This window comes from Schistocerca nitens, chromosome 6, assembly GCF_023898315.1.
Source record: "Schistocerca nitens isolate TAMUIC-IGC-003100 chromosome 6, iqSchNite1.1, whole genome shotgun sequence".
Lineage (NCBI taxonomy): Eukaryota > Metazoa > Arthropoda > Insecta > Orthoptera > Acrididae > Schistocerca > Schistocerca nitens.
The window spans coordinates 165,110,127-165,127,728 of record NC_064619.1 but is presented as its reverse complement, the minus strand read 5'-3'; the positions used below and the strand labels follow the sequence as shown (position 1 = coordinate 165,127,728).

At 40.5% G+C, this 17,602-nt stretch overlaps 1 protein-coding gene across 2 annotated transcripts in view; it reads right to left on the bottom strand.

Moving 5' to 3' along the window:
- The window catches only part of LOC126262467 (muskelin), a 178,100-nt gene that overhangs the window by 64,568 nt on the left and 95,930 nt on the right, over positions 1 to 17,602 (bottom strand). The window contains exons 6-8 of one of the 2 annotated variants that reach the window (XM_049959126.1): positions 10,850 to 11,094; positions 7,114 to 7,227; positions 1,518 to 1,684 (exon numbers count right to left, since the gene is read on the bottom strand). In XM_049959126.1, coding sequence (XP_049815083.1) covers positions 1,518 to 1,684; positions 7,114 to 7,227; positions 10,850 to 11,094 — 526 coding nt within the window. The remainder of the gene's footprint in view (positions 1 to 1,517; positions 1,685 to 7,113; positions 7,228 to 10,849; positions 11,095 to 17,602) is intronic. The other variant, XM_049959127.1, reaches the window with a different exon arrangement.

The following is a 17,602-nucleotide window of genomic DNA, read 5'->3' as shown; positions in this document are numbered from 1 at the left end:
TTTCTTAGCCCCAATCCATATTCACCTACTATGTTTCCTTCCCTCCCTTTTCCTACTGTCGAATTCCAGTCACCCATGACTATTAAATTTTCGTCTCCCTTCACTACATGAATAATTTCTTTTATCTCATCATACATTTCATCAATTTGTTCATCATCTGCAGAGCTAGTTGGCATATAAACTTGTACTATTGTAGTAGGTGTGGGCTTCGTGTCTATCTTGGCCACAATAATGCGTTCACTATGCGGTTTGTAGTAGCTTACCCGCACTCCTATTTTCCTATTCAATATTAAAGCTACTTCTGCATGACCCCTATTTGATTTTGTATTTATAACCCTGTAATCACCTGAACAGAAGTCTTGTTCCTCCTGCCACCAAACTTCACTAATTCCCACTATATCTAACATTAACCTATCCATTTCCCTTTTTAAGTTTTCTAACCTACCTGCCTGATTAAGGGATCTGACGTTCCACGCACCGATCCTCAGAACGCCGTTTTCTTTCTCCTGATAATGATGTCCTCTTGAGTAGTCCCCGCCCGGAGATCCGAATGGGGGACTATTTTACCTCCGGAATATTTTACCCAAGAGGATGCCATCATCATTTAACCATACAGTAAAGCTGCATGTCCTCGGGAAAATTTACGGCTGTAGTTTCCCCTTGCTTTCAGCCGTTCGCAGTACCAGCACAGCAAGGCCGTTTTGGTTAATGTTACAAGGCCAGATCAGTCAATCATCCAGACTGTTGCCCCTGCAACTACTGAAAAGGCTGCTGCCCCTCTTCAGGAACCACACGTTTGTCTGGCCTCTCAACAGATACCCCTCCGTTGTGGTTGCACCTACGGTACGGCCATCTGTATCGCTGAGGCACGCAAGCCTCCCCACCAACGGCAAGGTCCATGGTTCATGGGGGGAAAGAAGGTGTAGAGGAAGAAAATTTGTAGACAAAGGAATAAAGCATGGAGTAGAGGAAAGAGTAAAGTTTAGAGAGAAACTGATCAGGAACCAGAGTTTTACATGTTAAATGAGAATAAGCTGTCTTGGATTAAAGTTGTAGCTGTATTTAGAGTTGGAAGAGGGACAGGAACGTTACCGGTATGGTTTATGGAGAATGCAACAGTATCCTTTTAATAGATGTCCAAATTTCTCAAATACACAATACTTTTCTGCAGCTGAACATCTATCTGGTTGTTTTCCTTTAATTCTAATATTAAAACTGTTAAACAGCCAAATGAAAGGGTTTGTAATGCAATTACAACTAGCAGTGATGGTGGGGGTGGGAGCATTGATGGTGGTGGTGGTGGTGGTGGTGGTGGTGGTGAAATCTACATTCTCCCTCAACAGCGTTTATTAGTCAGAAAAATTAACATCTATACACCTTAGTTTCTTAGCAGCATCCTGTGAGACACTGTGGTTTACTGTCTAATCTAAAACCTTGTTACGAGGATTCTGCTGCCTCTTCTGTTTTCCTCAAACAGTTTTGTTTACATAATACATTAAAGGATAGGGGAACCATACCTGCACTGAGGTGTGAGAACACGACCACCAAAGACATAAATAGTTCTTCGCTCTACATCCATGCACATCTGATGATCAAATATCAGTTGAGGGCCTCCCATGCTACCTGTGTCTTCTGTTATTAGAGTCCATCTATTGTTCTCAATGTCATACATATAGAAATCACTCTGCAACAAATCATTTTTCTTTAAACAGTATGTTCTTAAATTTACATATATTCATAAAAAAGTACACTGGTAATAATACAACTATGATAAAATAAAATGTAACTTGTTTAACAACCTGAGGTGCTGCTGAATACAACTGCACTAATCCTATAAAATACTGTGAGATAGCAGAAATTTTATGCCACATTCTTCTCTGCCATTACAAACTCCTACAGCACTTAGAGGCTTTATTTAGTCTTGATGGTTCTTTGTGAATTACTGACAGCAGTCCACATTTAATTTCGAGTATATTTTGTGGTGCCTTCTCTCTGTAATTTCAAAATAAGGTAAACAATATTTTAAAGTACAGTGCTAATCTTTTGTCTCATTGCACATTTCTTTCAGTTCCTTTTGTGCTATACCATAGCAGTTCTTTATATGTATGGTCCCAGTTTGGTTGAGTTACATTACTCAGCAGCAACATACTATGGGAAAGTTACTTTTATCCTTAAGTTTTACACACCAGTGAATTTATGAGCACTGATATTTTTGCTATATGGTACATCAATTTTCTTGTACTTGCACAGGCAGTAGTTAAAAATTTTATTCTTTTTTCACACATTATACAAGTATGGAAATAAAAATTAGTACCACTGCTTTTATTGAAAATGCAGCCAATGAAATATTTGAAAAATACACAGATGGTTTAAAGGCAAATGATGTAACATTAAATTTTGGAAAGACTCATTACATATAATTCAGTATTTCATATAGAGCTCCCCAAGTGATAAAAATGCTATCTACACAACCACTGAAATGCAACAAGTAGATAGTGTTATGTTTTTGGAATACAGTAACATCAAAATCATAATAAAAAAATCCACTGACTACAGTCAACAAAATACAATTGCTCCAAAATGTATATAGTCATTACTGTACTTAGTTTTACCAGTATTATTCTTTTCTCAAACAACAATGAAAAGCATACATACAACACTACTATCAGAAATAATTTCAATGGCTTAACATTAGTTCAAACACAGATAAAATACATGGGGACACATTTACTCCACAACCAGTCCAAAAGACATTAAATATTTTATGGGTAATGTGATGGAGATCAAATTAAAGAATTTTCTGTTGAGCAAATCCTATAACATAACATATATGCAAAAAATAATTCTTAGGTTATAATTAATGCAAGCATTATTAAATCTGTAATATTTCGATGTATTGCACATAAATTGGGAATGGGTTTGTCAGTTTTTCCAATGTTTTTCTCTACCAGCCTTCTGATTGATCTGATGTGGACCATAAATTCTTTCCCTGTGTCATCTCTAGGTACAACTAGAAACCTACATCCTCATTATTTGTTGGATATATTCCAGTCTCTGTCTTCCCCTGCAGTTTTCTCCCAGTGTGGCTTCCTCTAGAACCACAGGACCTATTTCCTGACATCTTAACACACGTCCTATCATCCTGTCCCTTCTTTTGTTTTCCACATATTTCTTTCCTCTGCAATTCTCTCTCCTTACCTTATCACACTACTTACTTTTCAGCATCCTTCTGAAATACCACATCTGAAATGCTTTAGTTCTCCTCTTTTCCTCCTCCTCCACACTCCACCATTCACTACTATACAATGTTGTGCTCCAATCATAAATTCGTAGAAATTTTTCCTCAAATTAAGGTATAAGTTTAATACTAGTAAATTTATTTGTTGAAGAAGGCTTTGTTTTCCTGTACTGTTCTTCTACTACTTTCTACTTAGTGTGATGAATGGGAGATTGATCTAAATGTAGAAAGAATTAAATTAATGCAGATGAATAGGAAAAGCAGACCTGTGATGTTCAAATACAGCATAGGCTGTGTGCTGTTTGACACTGACATGTCGATTAAATACCTACGCATAACCTTGAACAATAATATGAAATGAAAGAAGCACTTACGGTCAGTAGTAGGGAAAGTGACTGGTTGACTTGGGTTCATTGATACAATTTTAGGAAAGTATAGCTCATCTATGAAGACCACACATGAAACACTGGTGCACACTATTCTTAAGTACTGCTCAACTGTTTGAACCCCCACCAAGTTGTATTACGCACAACATCAAAATGAAATTTAGAGGCATGTTACTAGATTTGTTACCGGCAGGTTCAATCAATATGCCAGGCAGCAGAGGATCAAATAGGTAAAAAGACGAGGGCTAGTAGAAACCCTTGGGTAACAGGAGAAGTACTGAATTTAATTGATGAAAGGAGAAAATATAAAAATGCAGTAAATGAAGCAGGCAAAAAGAAATACAAACGTCTCAAAAATGATATCGACAGGAAATGCAAAATGGCTAAGCAGGGATGGCTAGAGGACAAACGTAAGGATGTAGAAGCTTATCTCACTACGGGCAAGATAGATACTGCCTACAGTAAAATTAAAGAGACCTTTGGAGAGAAGAGAACTACTTGCATGAACATCAAGAGCTCAGATGGAAACAAAGTTCTAAGCAAAGAAGGGAAAGCAGAAAGGTGGAAGGAGTATATAGAGGGTCTATGCAAGGGCGATGTTCTTGAGGACAATATCATGGAAATGGAAGAGGACGTAGATGAAGATGAAATGAGAGATACGATACTGTGTGAAGACTTTGACAGAGCACTGAAGGACCTGAGTCGAAACAAGGCCCCCGGAGTAGACAACATTCGATTAGAACTACTGACAGCCTTGGGAGAGCCAGTCCTGACAAAACTCTACCATCTGGTGAGCAAGATGTATGAGACAGGCGAAATACCCTCAGACTTAAAGAAGAATATAATAATTCCAATCCCAAAGACAGCAGGTGTTGCCAGATGTGAAAATTACCGAACTATCAGTTTAATAAGTCACAGCTGCAAAATACTAACGTGAATTCTCTACAGACGAATGGAAAAACTAGTAGAAGCCGACCTCGGGGAAGATCAGTTTGGATTCCGTAGAAATGTTGGAACAAGTGAGGCAATACTGACCCTACGACTTATCTTAGAAGAAAGATTAAGGAAAGGCAAACCTACGTTTCTAGCATTTGTAGATTTAGAGAAAGCTTTTGACAATGTTGACTGGAATACTCTCTTTCAAATTCTGAAGGTGGCAGGGGTAAAACACAGGGAGCGAAAGGCTATTTACAATTTGTACAGAAAGCAGATGGCAGTTATAAGAGTCGAGGGGTATGAAAGGGAAGCAGTGGTTGGGAAGGGAGTGAGACAGGGTTATAGCCTATCCCCGATGTTATTCAATCTGTATATTGAGCAAGCAAGAAAGTAAACAAAAGAAAAGTTCGGAGCAGGTATTAAAATCTATAGAGAAGAAATAAAAACTTTGAGGTTCGCCGATGACATTGTAATTCTGTCAGAGACAGCAAAGGACTTGGAAGAGCAGTTGAACGGAATGGACATTGTCTTGAAAAGAGGATATAAGATGAACATCAACAAAAGCAAAACGAGGATAATGGAATGTAGTCGAATTAAGTCGGGTGATGCTGAGGGAATCAGATTAGGAAATGGACACTTAAAGTAGTAAAGGAGTTTTCCTATTTGGGGAGTAAAATAACTGATGATGATCGAAGTAGAGAGGATATAAAATGTAGACTGGCAATGGCAAGGAAAGAGTTTCTGAAGAAGAAAAATTTGTTAACATACAGTACAGATTTAAATGTCAGGAAGTCGTTTCTGAAAGTATTTGTATGGAGTGTAGCCATGTATGGGAGTGAAACGTGCACGATAAATAGTTTAGACAAAAAGAGAATAGAAGCTTTCGAAATGTGGTGCTACAGACTAATGCTGAAGATTGGATGGGTAGATCACATAAGTAATGAGGAGGTATTGGATAGAATTAGGGAGAAGAGAAATTTGTGGCACGCCTTGACTACAAGAAGGGATCGGTTGGTAGAACACGTTCTGAGGCATCAAGGGATCACCAATTTAGTATTGGAGGGCAGCGTGGAGGGTAAAAATCGTAGAGGGAGACCAAGAGATGTATACACTATGCAGATTCAGAAGGATGTAGGCTGCAGTAGGTACTGAGAGATGAAGAGGCTTGCACAGGATAGAGTAGCATGGAGAGCTGCATCAAACCAGTCTCAGGACAGAAGACCACAACAACAACAACAACAACAACAACAGGTTACCCACACTGAAGCGCCAAAGAAATTGGTATAAGTGTGTGTATTCAAATACAGAGATATGGAAACAGGCAGAATATGGTGCTACAGTCAGCAATGCCTATATAAGACATCAAGTGTCTGGTGCAGTTGTTAGATTGGTTGCTGCTGCTACATTGGCAGGTTATCAAGATTTAAGTGGGTTTGAACCTGGCATTATAGTCAGCACACGAGCGATCAGACACAGCATACCTGAGGCATCAATGATTTTCTCATATGACAATTTCACAAGTGTACCATGAATATCAGGAATCCAGTAAAACATCTAATCTCTGACATCGCTGCGGCCAGAAAAAGATCCTGCAAGGATGGGAGCAACGACGACTGAAGAGAATAATTCACTATGACAGAAGTGCAACCCTTCTGCAGATTGCTGCAGATTTCAATGCTCGGCCATCAACATGTGTCAGCGTGCAAACCGTTCAACAAATATCGTCGATATGGGCTTTTGAACTGATTGATGCCTGCACAACACAAAGCTTTACATCTCGCCTGGGCCTGTCAACACCAACATTGGACTGTTGATGACTGGAAACACGTTGCCTGGTCGGACGAGTCTTGTTTCAAATTGTATCGAATGGATGGACATGAAGGGGACTGTTCAAGCTGGTGGAGGGTCCGCAATGGTGTCTGGCATGTGCAGTTGGAGTGTATGGGACCTCTGATATGTCTATATACGACTCTGACAGGTGACATGTATGTAAGCATCCTGTCTGATCACCTGCGTCCTTTCATGTCCACTGTACATTTGGACGACAGGCAATTCCAGCAGGACAATGAGACACTCCACACATCCAAAATTGCTACAGAGTGGCTCTGGGGACACTCTTCTGAGCTTAAAAACTTCCACTGGCGACCACACTCCCCAGACATGAAATTTTTGAGCAAATCTGGGATGCCTTCCAACATACTGTTCTGAAGAGATCTCCACCCCCTCATACTCTTGTGGATTTATGGACAGTCCTGCACAATTCATGGTGTCAATTTCCTCCAGCACTATGTCAGACATTAGTCGAGTCCATGCCACATCATTTTGTGGCACTTCTGTGAGCTCACCCAGGCGGGGGGCGGCCTTCACGATGTCAGGCAGGTATCTATGTTTTTTTGGCTCTTCAGTGTGGAAGTATACTCTTTTACTACTACTGTATACAACTACACAATTCATTTCATTACAGTGAACTATTTTGGCAATATTTAATGAAAACAAAACAGATAATATGAACACTGTTCATTCATCATTATTTCAATATAAGCTGAACCATACCTTCAGATTTTCTGGTGTCCTATAGTGTGTATCTAAGTACCTTCCCAGTGTAAATATTTGGCGTTGTTCTGGATCCAGGCACACCTTATGACACGATCTTGCACTGGGTCCTCCCTACACATAAGGCACAGTGCTACTATCAGAAAATGTAAAGATAAGATCACAGGATTCTATAAGTCACTTGTAGTTTCTCATCAATTCTGCATTCACTAGAAGAAAATATGGGGCATACAGAATAATAATACGCATACATTTTTTATATGAAAACTCCTGAAGTTTTTAAATAAATCAAACATTACCAGCATTCTACATCTTTATCATTCATGTTTTCATATTTATTTTGCAACACAATTTTGAAGAGTAGGTTGAAAATTAAGATACTAGTTAGGAAGAACCACAGCACAAATAAGTGGGATACGGAAGTACTAAGGAATGAAGTTCTCTGCGGCTTTAGGCACTGAAATAATGAATAGCTCAGGAGGCATGATCGTCAGAAGTATTGACTAAGCATATAAAAAAGTCAAAATAACCTTCAGAGAAATTAAAAGCATGGGTGGTAAAATTAAGAGCGCAAAGTGAATTTCTCTGTTAAATGCAGAGGAGAAAGGGGAGAGGTGGAGAAGAAGAAACAGGAGTCGAGAGGGAAGAGGTATGCACGTGAGTGGAATTTGTGGCAGTCCACAACAAACCAGTCAGAGGACTGATTGACTCAAAAAATGAGAATGCCACCCTGGCGTCACTCACTTTGCTCCCAATGAGAGACCAATTTGTTGATACCATCACTGTAGAACATTTAACACTGTTGACAATATTAGTTGCGCTACTTGCCATAGCAGAAATGCTTATTCACAGCACATTCTGACAGACTTTTTGTTGTGGCTATCTCTGCTATATGGTGAGTAGCAACCATCCTTTTAATATTGTCACATTCCATCCTGGATTTTCCATTGTTTAACTTTGTTGACAGAGCCACAACCTCGTCTCTGCTTGCACTGCTTCATCACTATCAAAGCGAAGTGCTTCAAAGTGTTCCAGTTTAGGAAACAGATGAAAACTGGATGGGATGAAGTTGGGATTGTATGGAGGATGATTGACGACAGTGGACTCGAGGCATCAAAATTGTTGCAGATGTCACAGTGCATGTGTGTGGTCTCGCAGTGTCATGCCGAAGGAGAGAGTGCTCCATGTGTGGACAATCTCTTCGAATTCGAAACCCTATTACAGCATGCTGTTTCCCATGCACCGACATAATTATGTTACACACTATCATGCTGCAAGTTACAATTTGGAGCACTCTAGCAGAAGAGGGATGCATATGTGCAGACAAAAAGAATGAAGATGTAGAATGTTAATAAAAAATGTTTTATTTAAAAAGCTTTAAGAGTTCCCACATAAAAATTCAGAAGCGTTACTTTTCAGCATGTCCTCGTAAAGGCCAAGGCTTAAGCAAAAAATGTGTAGTAATTTGATCACAAAAACTTAAAAATATGGAAAAGATAGTGTTTCAGAAGTTTTAATACTGTTCTGCCATACTATGTCTTACATCTATCATAAAAGGCAAATCAAATTTCCAATTACTGGCAATTAGAACTGACTGTTGTGGCTACACAACTTTTCAAAAACTTGTTTGCTAATTTCTGGAGCCCACTGAGTGTAGCCATGATGTATAAAAAAAATTTCATATGGTGACTGAGCTATTCACATCAGTTTTGTAAGGCATTCCAAAACAAAATGTTTGCTATTTACCATAGTGCTCAGAGCATCAGTAATTACAGATAATACATTTACTTCTACACATATAAAATTGATTCAAAACACATTTGTTGGATGTGATACAACAGGGCATGGACAGCGGTGCAGAGGACAGAAAGAAAAAAAGAACAAAACAATAGACCTTCAAACACTTAGCTGCTTTTCCTTTCAATATAAAAGTATAAAAGGTCATCGCACAAATCAGCTTTTCTTGTTGAATGGAAACAGTGTTAAGTTTTGTGGCACTAATTTTGCTGTACGATGCTTTTCAAAAAAATCTATATAATTGATGACACTGTTTCATGTCCAAAGGGGCAATGCTCAAGTTTTAACCAAAGGGTATGGATTGGAATTTATGTTCAGAGTGGGTGGATACAGTCTGTCCAGATACCCTTTTGAAATGGCAAATACAACTATTTCTAATAGAGAATTACTATCATTGAAATAAGAGTAGTGAAAATTTAACTTCAATTCTCTCACTGACAGACGTAATATTATGGAAGCATGGTCACGATGACTCTTAGCAGAATCAAAATAAGCTCCCACAATAAATACACATTACTGAAAATACTGAAAAGAACTTGAAACGGGATGACATATTTGGAAGATGCACCCAGATGAGTCCCACTTTCCTCACTAAAGTACAGCACTGTGTGATGCGCGAGCTCAACTGAGCCGAATATATCAACTAATCTATAAGGGAACAGGCCACTGATGAACAAAAGAGTATGAAAGTCACTTGACTGGTGGTGGAATGTCATGAAAGGTGGCCAGGAAATGTAATGAACAAGGAAGCAAATTGAAACAATTTGAATAATGTTTTTTTTTTTTTTTTATTGCGATACTTTGTTGGGCTATTAACTTATGGTGTTCTGGATTTGTTTTCCTCAAATGATGAGCAACAAAAATGTCAGTTAACTGAAAGAATTTTGTTATTACAATGTGTGTAAATAATGTTGACTGTAGCAAGTTACTCAGTGTTCACTTTTTCTTGGCTTCCAATATAGTGAGGTAATATCAAATGAAAACTGTCTCATTCTAATTTAAAATTTTCTGATAAATAGTTGTGAAGTTTATGAAATGACACCAATTTTATGAATGTGGGAACATTAACAATTAGATACTGATTGCTCCTATTTCAACCAACCGTCAGTAAGACAGATAGGGGTCATGTGTGTGAGCTGCATTTCTGTGAATATGTGTGCGTACGTTGTCTGTTTCAGAAGAAAGCCTTCTGGCCAAAAGCTCATGTCTTTAATAGTCTTTTTGTTGTGCCTGTCTGCAACTCATCATCTCCGCTATATGAAAAGTAGCAACTATCCTTACCATAATACTGTCAGGTAATTCTCTCACTTATTCTTCAGTATAGAGTGATTTTAAAAATATGCTATTTTACAGTGATAATCCTCACTGTGAGAACTTTTAAGTGTATCTGTGTAGCACCAACAACTGTATTAGCCTGAGATTTGAAAGTGAACTGAGGATGTTCCAGAAATGGTCTATTTTCTATTCTTGTTTACTGCCAACTGTTTGTGCAGAGAGAATGATATTTCCCTTTTTGGAGTGGCAGAGCTTTGCATCTGGGTTAGGCATCATTTGGTTCAGTTGACTGTGGCTCCTCCTAAATGCAATATTAGTACTATTCGAATGACAATCATGTTTATGGTTAGTATGAAACAACTGGCAGAAAAAGCAAATATGAAGTCCCTGAATCTGCATCAGATATGTGGATTATGGGTTATGGCATCATTAAGCAATTGGCACTGAAATGCATAATGCATTGAGAGGTGTGCTTTCTGTCCAAATATGGTGCGTATACTCCAGTTTGTCCTATATTTTATATTAGATGAGACCACTTTACTTTACTTCCAATGCCTCAAATGTTTTACTAAATTTCCCATTTGCTGCATTTCACAGAAATATTAGGACACTCATAAGATTTTATTTAAATAACCTCAGAAACACAAAAATGGTGGAGACATACCTCTGCCTCAGTGTCTTTGGAAATTAATGTCCACTTGCGTGAAGGAACATGATATGTCCAAAGGTCACTGAGATCTTGATTTCCATCCCAGCCCCCAAACAGGTATATTGTCTCTGTGAAAGGATCCATACACATTTGATGCCCACCTCTCATACCTGGTTGAGATTCACTATCAGCTGGCTGTATAGGCTGCCATACAGGTTTGTACTCCTGCTGCTTGATGTAGTGGCTGAATAGATTACCTGCTAAATTAACATGTAAGTTTAACTGCCAAAGAACACAAAAAACATATTATTATGTGTATATAAGATGTCTGGGGAGATTAAATAGCAAGGTGTTGTACAAACAGGGACATTTTAATGTAACAAAACCTTCACTTTTCAAGCGAAGACCCCTGTGTAATTCATATTTTCAACACACGAGTTGTCTGTTGCTTAACTTCTATGTTTCCGAATGAACAGGTTTTCCCCTTGCATTTCTGTTCACAAACATTACACCTAATACAACAAATTCATGTTGGACTGATGGTTTTCCTTGTTCTGATACAATGGTAAGAATATTGCATGGGATGGCTAGCAAAGTGATGTTAACAGAAAATCCTTGGTGGAATATAAATGGTGGAAGGAGTAGGGGTAACAATCTGTCAAAGTTGACAATACATTGTGGGCACATACACACGACTGGAAACATTGCTGAACTTTGGGACAAAGCCTTCTTCAGAATGCACACGCGCACACATACCACTGCTACATTGTCCCAGCTGACTACAATGTACCATCAATGCCTCAACTTAACAATGAGGTATCACCTTTACATCTACCATTATTTATACAGTAATACAATATGCACTAAAGACAAAGTAAAACGAGAAAATCAAAATGTAGCCTTTCACATGCTATTAAAACATATGTGAGTCACTGCATACTGAAATGATTTTGAAAGTTTCAACTTCATAGGTACAAAGTTCACTTTGAAAAATCTGAATTTAATTTGCTGTAGCCAGCACAAAATTTTCCTTTCGACGTATTACCAATAATCTTGGTATAAAACCACATACTTAAGCATTTCACAAATGTATAAAATAAACCTCTTTGATGCACAAGAACATAAGACATTTTATTTGAGATGTAAAATGATAGTCGTACTTTGACAAAATTGACACACACACACACACACACACACACACACACACACACACAACGAAAAAATTTTGTTTTACGTTGGGATTTTATTTTCTGTTAGTGCCAATGGAACTGGAGGCCAAACTAACACATTTAATGTTGATGGAAAACAGAATCCTACATCAGAAAGTGAACTACCAAATTAAATATTGGTAGGAAATAGAATACTACCAGGGCCAATCAGTTTTAGTCATAAATAAAGGACAGCTGCGAAAACTATACAGGGTGGTGTGGAACTGCATGTGTGTGTACCTGTCCGAGTCTTTAGCACCTGTTTCAAAATATTAAAAAAGACTGATTAAATTTATTTTAACGTACAGGGTGAATCAGTACTACTCTGACAAAATGGCACAGGTTGCGCAGGGGTACCTTCTGAGTATTTTGGTGTAAGGGACCCATGGTCTCCAGGGGCTCTTTACAGCATTATTCATAAGTTTTGTAACTGTATTGCAATGAAAATAGGGCACAATGTTACAAATTTTGATGGTATGCACTGTGGTTCTTGATCCCATTCGCTCACAGTATAAGTTGTTGACAAAGCAAAGCCCCTTTAACTTGTTATCCAGAGGTCTACATTCAGTATTGCTCAGTTCTTTCTAGGGTTTTGTTTCTTGGCAGTGTGTGTTATGCACTAACAGTGATACACAGCTGTACGGTGGGTAAGTTTACTGACAAAGAGTTGGACAATGTGCACTTCATGTATGTATTCACTGAATGCCACTTTGAGCTGTTCCCACATCAACAGCAACCATATCTCAATACTTTTGCATTTGTGCATTGGCATTTATACAAGAAACAACATCCTTCTCTGTTGGAATAATTGTATACTACAGGATTTTTCACTGTTGTGAATGTATTCCCACAGAAACAAAAGTAATATGCATAAAACATCATACAAATCATTATTACATTACTGCTCTGTAACAATCCACAGGAGACCATTCATCCATTGTACCAAAATACTCACAAGGTATCACTGAACAACCTCTGAAAGTTTGTTGGTGGAGCTCTGGTTGACCCTGTATAAATCATTCACTAAAATATGTACAAAAACAGCCCCCCCCCCCCCCACACACACACACGTGGATGAACCAGCAAATATATAATACAGAAAAACAAGTAGTTTAAGCTGAAGTCTAAAAATATTGAAAACTTTAAAATAGGTGCCACACTTTTCTATTGCACAATAAAAAAAATGTAAAGTCTCCATCTACATTAAAAGCTGCACTATGGCCAAAGTATTGTTACACCCAATATTAAAAAGACTATCAGTAAAATATGCTTACCACAAGACTACAAGGACGTGTCTTCCCATCAGAGTATAATTGTATGTATCACAAACTAATGTCATACAAACAGAAGGCCAAAACTGCTTTACAAAGTACTTTCTCATCTCAGCAACCAGAAGACAACCAGTACACATGTGATTCTTTAAAGAATCAAACTCCTACGTATAAAACATCTTCAAATGTATGGTTACTTGACAAATGAGTTAATGCAATAAATATCTGACATTAAGGATGAAAGCAGAAAAAGTTTGAAATTATGTATAAAGTATGCCAGAAGTTGCTCAAGTGCTCTAATTTTCAAATACTGGATAAATAAAGACTGGGTGATAGCATGTTGTCAGTTACACTGAATCATGACAAACACACTGTTTCTAACTATAATACTTGACTTATTGTATTGAACTTTTGACATAAGATTACACTTCTTAATTAGTAGATAATAGCAGCTTTTTAAATTTTCTCAATAATTGCACAAAATTTTGAAAGTAAAATTATAAAACCTCAAAGTTGGAATATCAAAAATACTATGAAAAGGACAGATTGCTACCCATTATAAAGGTGAGACAATGAGTTGGAGACAGGTACAACAAAAAAACTGTTACAAACTGACTTTTTAGACAAAGCCTTCCACAGAAGAGAAAAATCCACACATTCACACAAGCAAGCACATCTCATGCACATATGACCACTTAGGTTAGGTTAGGTTAGGTTAGGTTAGGTCACTATCTCCAGCCTGTCTGTCCACAACGCAACTGTACTGCATTAAGCAGAAGCAGCAATCTGGAGTGAGGTGTGGGATGTATATCAGGGTAAGGGCATGGGAAGAGGAATCAGTGCTTCCTGGTGGACTGGTGGAGCACGCAAGAACCAAGTGGCAGGACAAGGCTGCTAGATGCAGTGTCAGATAGGCTGAGGGGGTTGGGGGAGGGGAGGGGAGGAGGGTGTAATAACAGGGAGCGCAAAAGGAGACGACCACGGCAGGTGAAAAAGACTGGTGGATGCATTAGCAGAAAGGTGTCCAATGAGTATGAGGGTATGTGAATGGAAGCTGATAGAACTGGGGGGGGGGGGGGGGGGGGGGAGACTGTTGGGTGGAGGGTGTGGGTACAGTAGGTTACTGTATGTTGATGTAGGGATGATTTCAAGAGTGGGGAATGTGTTGGGAGGGGAGATGGTCTGGGTTGTGAAGTAACCACTGAAATCAAGCATGTTATGTTCAGCTGCACATTTTATCACAGAGTGGTCCACTCTGCTCTTGACCACAGATTTTCTGTGGCCATTCATCCTAGTGGACAACTGGTTGGTAGTAATACCACACAGCTGTGCAATGATTGCAACAGAGCTGGCATATGACATGGCTGCTTTCACAGGTGCACTGGTCTCTGATTGGATAGGACTGGAATAAGAAGTGCTGGGTGAGCAGATTGGGAAGGTCTTGCACCTGTGCCTTCCAAAGGGATGTGATCCCTGTAGCAAGGGATTGGTATTGTGAGTGTCCTAGTGATGAACTAGGATCTTGTTGAGGTTGGTTGGATAATAGAAAATCACTCTTGGAAGGGTGGGCAGGATCTTGGATAGGATGTCCCTCATTTCAGGGCAAGGTGATAGGTAATCATGCCCTGATGAAGGATACAGTTCAGTTGTTCCAGTCCAGAATGGAATTGGATAACGAAAGGGCCGCTTCTCTGTAAATGGTTCTTAGGGGTGATGGAGGATTGTGGGTGTGTGGGAAACTGTTTTGGGAAACTGCTTTGCAGAATAGGTCTGTGTGTGGGACAGTGCCTGTCTGTGAAGGCTTTTGTTGGAACCCCAGCGTACTGGGCAAGTAAATCACTGCAGATATGCCATCCCCCCATGGTGACTAGGCTGAACGGGAGGGTTTTGTGTGTGTAAGGGATGGTAATCGTTGAAATGTAGGTTCTCTTGATGGCTGGTGGCCTTTATATGGACACAGTTGTGGATGGAGCCATCAGAGAAGTGGAGGTTGATGTTCAGAAAGCTGACACACTGGTTTGAGGAGGACAAGGTGAAGCAAATAGCAGAGAAGGTATTGAGGTTGTGAGGGAATAACAATAGGGTGTCATGGCACTGAGTCCAGATCATGAAGATATCATCACTGAACCTGAATCAGACTTGGGTTTGGGATGCTACGAGGTCTCCACTAGATGACCCATAAAAAGATTGGCATAGAAGGGTGCCGTGTGGGTGCCCATAGCTGTGTCACAGATTTGTTTGTATAACTTCCCTTCAAAGAAGAAGTACTGGTGAGTTAGGATGAAGTTAGTAAGGTGTAGGAGAAATGAGATAGTGGATTTGGAGTCTGCAGGATGTTGGGAGAGATCTTTAGATCTTTGACATGGAACACTAGATTCCTGTGATTGGCTGGAGGTGTTGGACAATGAGGGCCAAATTTTTTTTCACTGGGAGCACAATAACCTGCTACAATTGGGCCGCCAGGATTTTTGGAATTTGAGGATTTGTGGATTTTGGGGAGCACGTAGAAGGTGGATGTGCAAAGTGTTGTAAAGGTGACAATGGAAATAGATTGAGGGGAGGGATTCTGTGAAGGGCCTAAGGCTTTAAGCAGGGACTGGAGATTATTTTGGACTTCTGGGATGGGATCACTCAGGTAACGTTTACAGGTGGAGGAGTCAGGTAATTGACAGAGGCCATCTGCCAGGTAGTCATTGCAATTTGTAATGACAATGATGGGCCCTTTGTCTACAGGTATGATGATTAAGTCACGATCTGTTTTGAGGCTATGTATGGCTGCCCTTTCACCTGCCGAAAGGTTCTTAAGAAGTGATCTGGGAAGGATGGTGAGGCCAAATTGGAGACACAGAAATCGTAGAAGGTGACCAGGAATTGGTTAGATGGAAGAGGGAGAGAATCACAGTTGGATGGTAGCATGAACTTAAAATACTAGATCAAGTAGGTGATGTTTTCCTGTAAGCTTAATACTAGAACACACCCAAGGGGGATGAGGAACACACTACATTTTATGTAAAACCAGAAAACCCTTTAACTTATACTAAAAATAAGGACACTAAACTGTACAGCCTGACGAAACATCAGGCACACTTAACATTCCAATCAACTAGTATGCTTCAACAGCAGTAACAAACACACTGAATAGTGTCAATGATTTGCAATCTTTCGTGCCTGCTGTGTAATAAATGATAAAGTCAGGACAAGAAAACGAATGTAAAATCATATCTGTAAGTAACTCACACGTCATACAACAAACATACCAAAATGTATAAAATGTGCTGTTACAGGTAACCTGATGATTGTTGTATAGCTGGAATAGCACTGTAGTTCAAATAAAAAACACACAGTAGCATAACTGATTAAACAAAATACATTATTATACACAGAATAGCCTTCAATAGTAACCAAGATACTATTGACCATAGCTCACTAGAAAATAATTTCCCTTCAGCCATTTATAGCATGCTACATCCACCAGCAACCACAGCCCATGATCACACTAGCTTATAAAAAGCATATTTTGCAGCAGCACAGTCCTTGCTACAGGCTCCAAGAGAATAAGGGGGGAGGCGAGTGGGCGCGAGAGGCGGGAGGATGGGAGTGGGGGAGGGGAGGGAGGAAGGGAGTAAGGGGATAAGGGGATGGTAGTGATGGGATGGGAGGGGAGGGAGGAAGAGAGTGGTGAGTGAGGGAGTGGGGGAGGGGAGGGAGGAAGAGAGTGGTGAGTGAGGGAGCGGGGGAGGGGAGGGATGAAGAGAGTGGTGAGTGAGGGAGCGGGGGAGGGGAGGGAGGAAGAGAGTGGTGAGTGAGGGAACGGGAGAGGGGGTGGAGGTGGAGGCAGGGGAGGGCAGAAGAAGGGGGTCGGCGGGGAGGGCAGAAGAGGGGGGTCGGCGGGGAGGGCAGAAGAGGGGGGTCGGCGGGGAGGGCAGAAGAGGGGGTCGGCGGGGAGGGCAGAAGAGGGGGTCGGCGGGGAGGGCAGAAGAGGGGGTCGGCGGGGAGGGCAGAAGAGGGGGTCGGCGGGGAGGTAGAAGAGGGGGTCGGCGGGGAGGGCAGAAGAGGGGGTCGGCGGGGAGGGCAGAAGAGGGGGTTGGCGGGGAGGGCAGAAGAGGGGGTCGGCGGGGAGGGCAGAAGAGGGGGTCGGCGGGGAGGGCAGAAGAGGGGGTCGGCGGGGAGGGCAGAAGAGGGGGTCGGCGGGGAGGGCAGAAGAGGGGGTCGGCGGGGAGGGCAGAAGAGGGGGTCGGCGGGGAGGGCAGAAGAGGGGGTCGGCGGGGAGGGCAGAAGAGGGGGTCGGC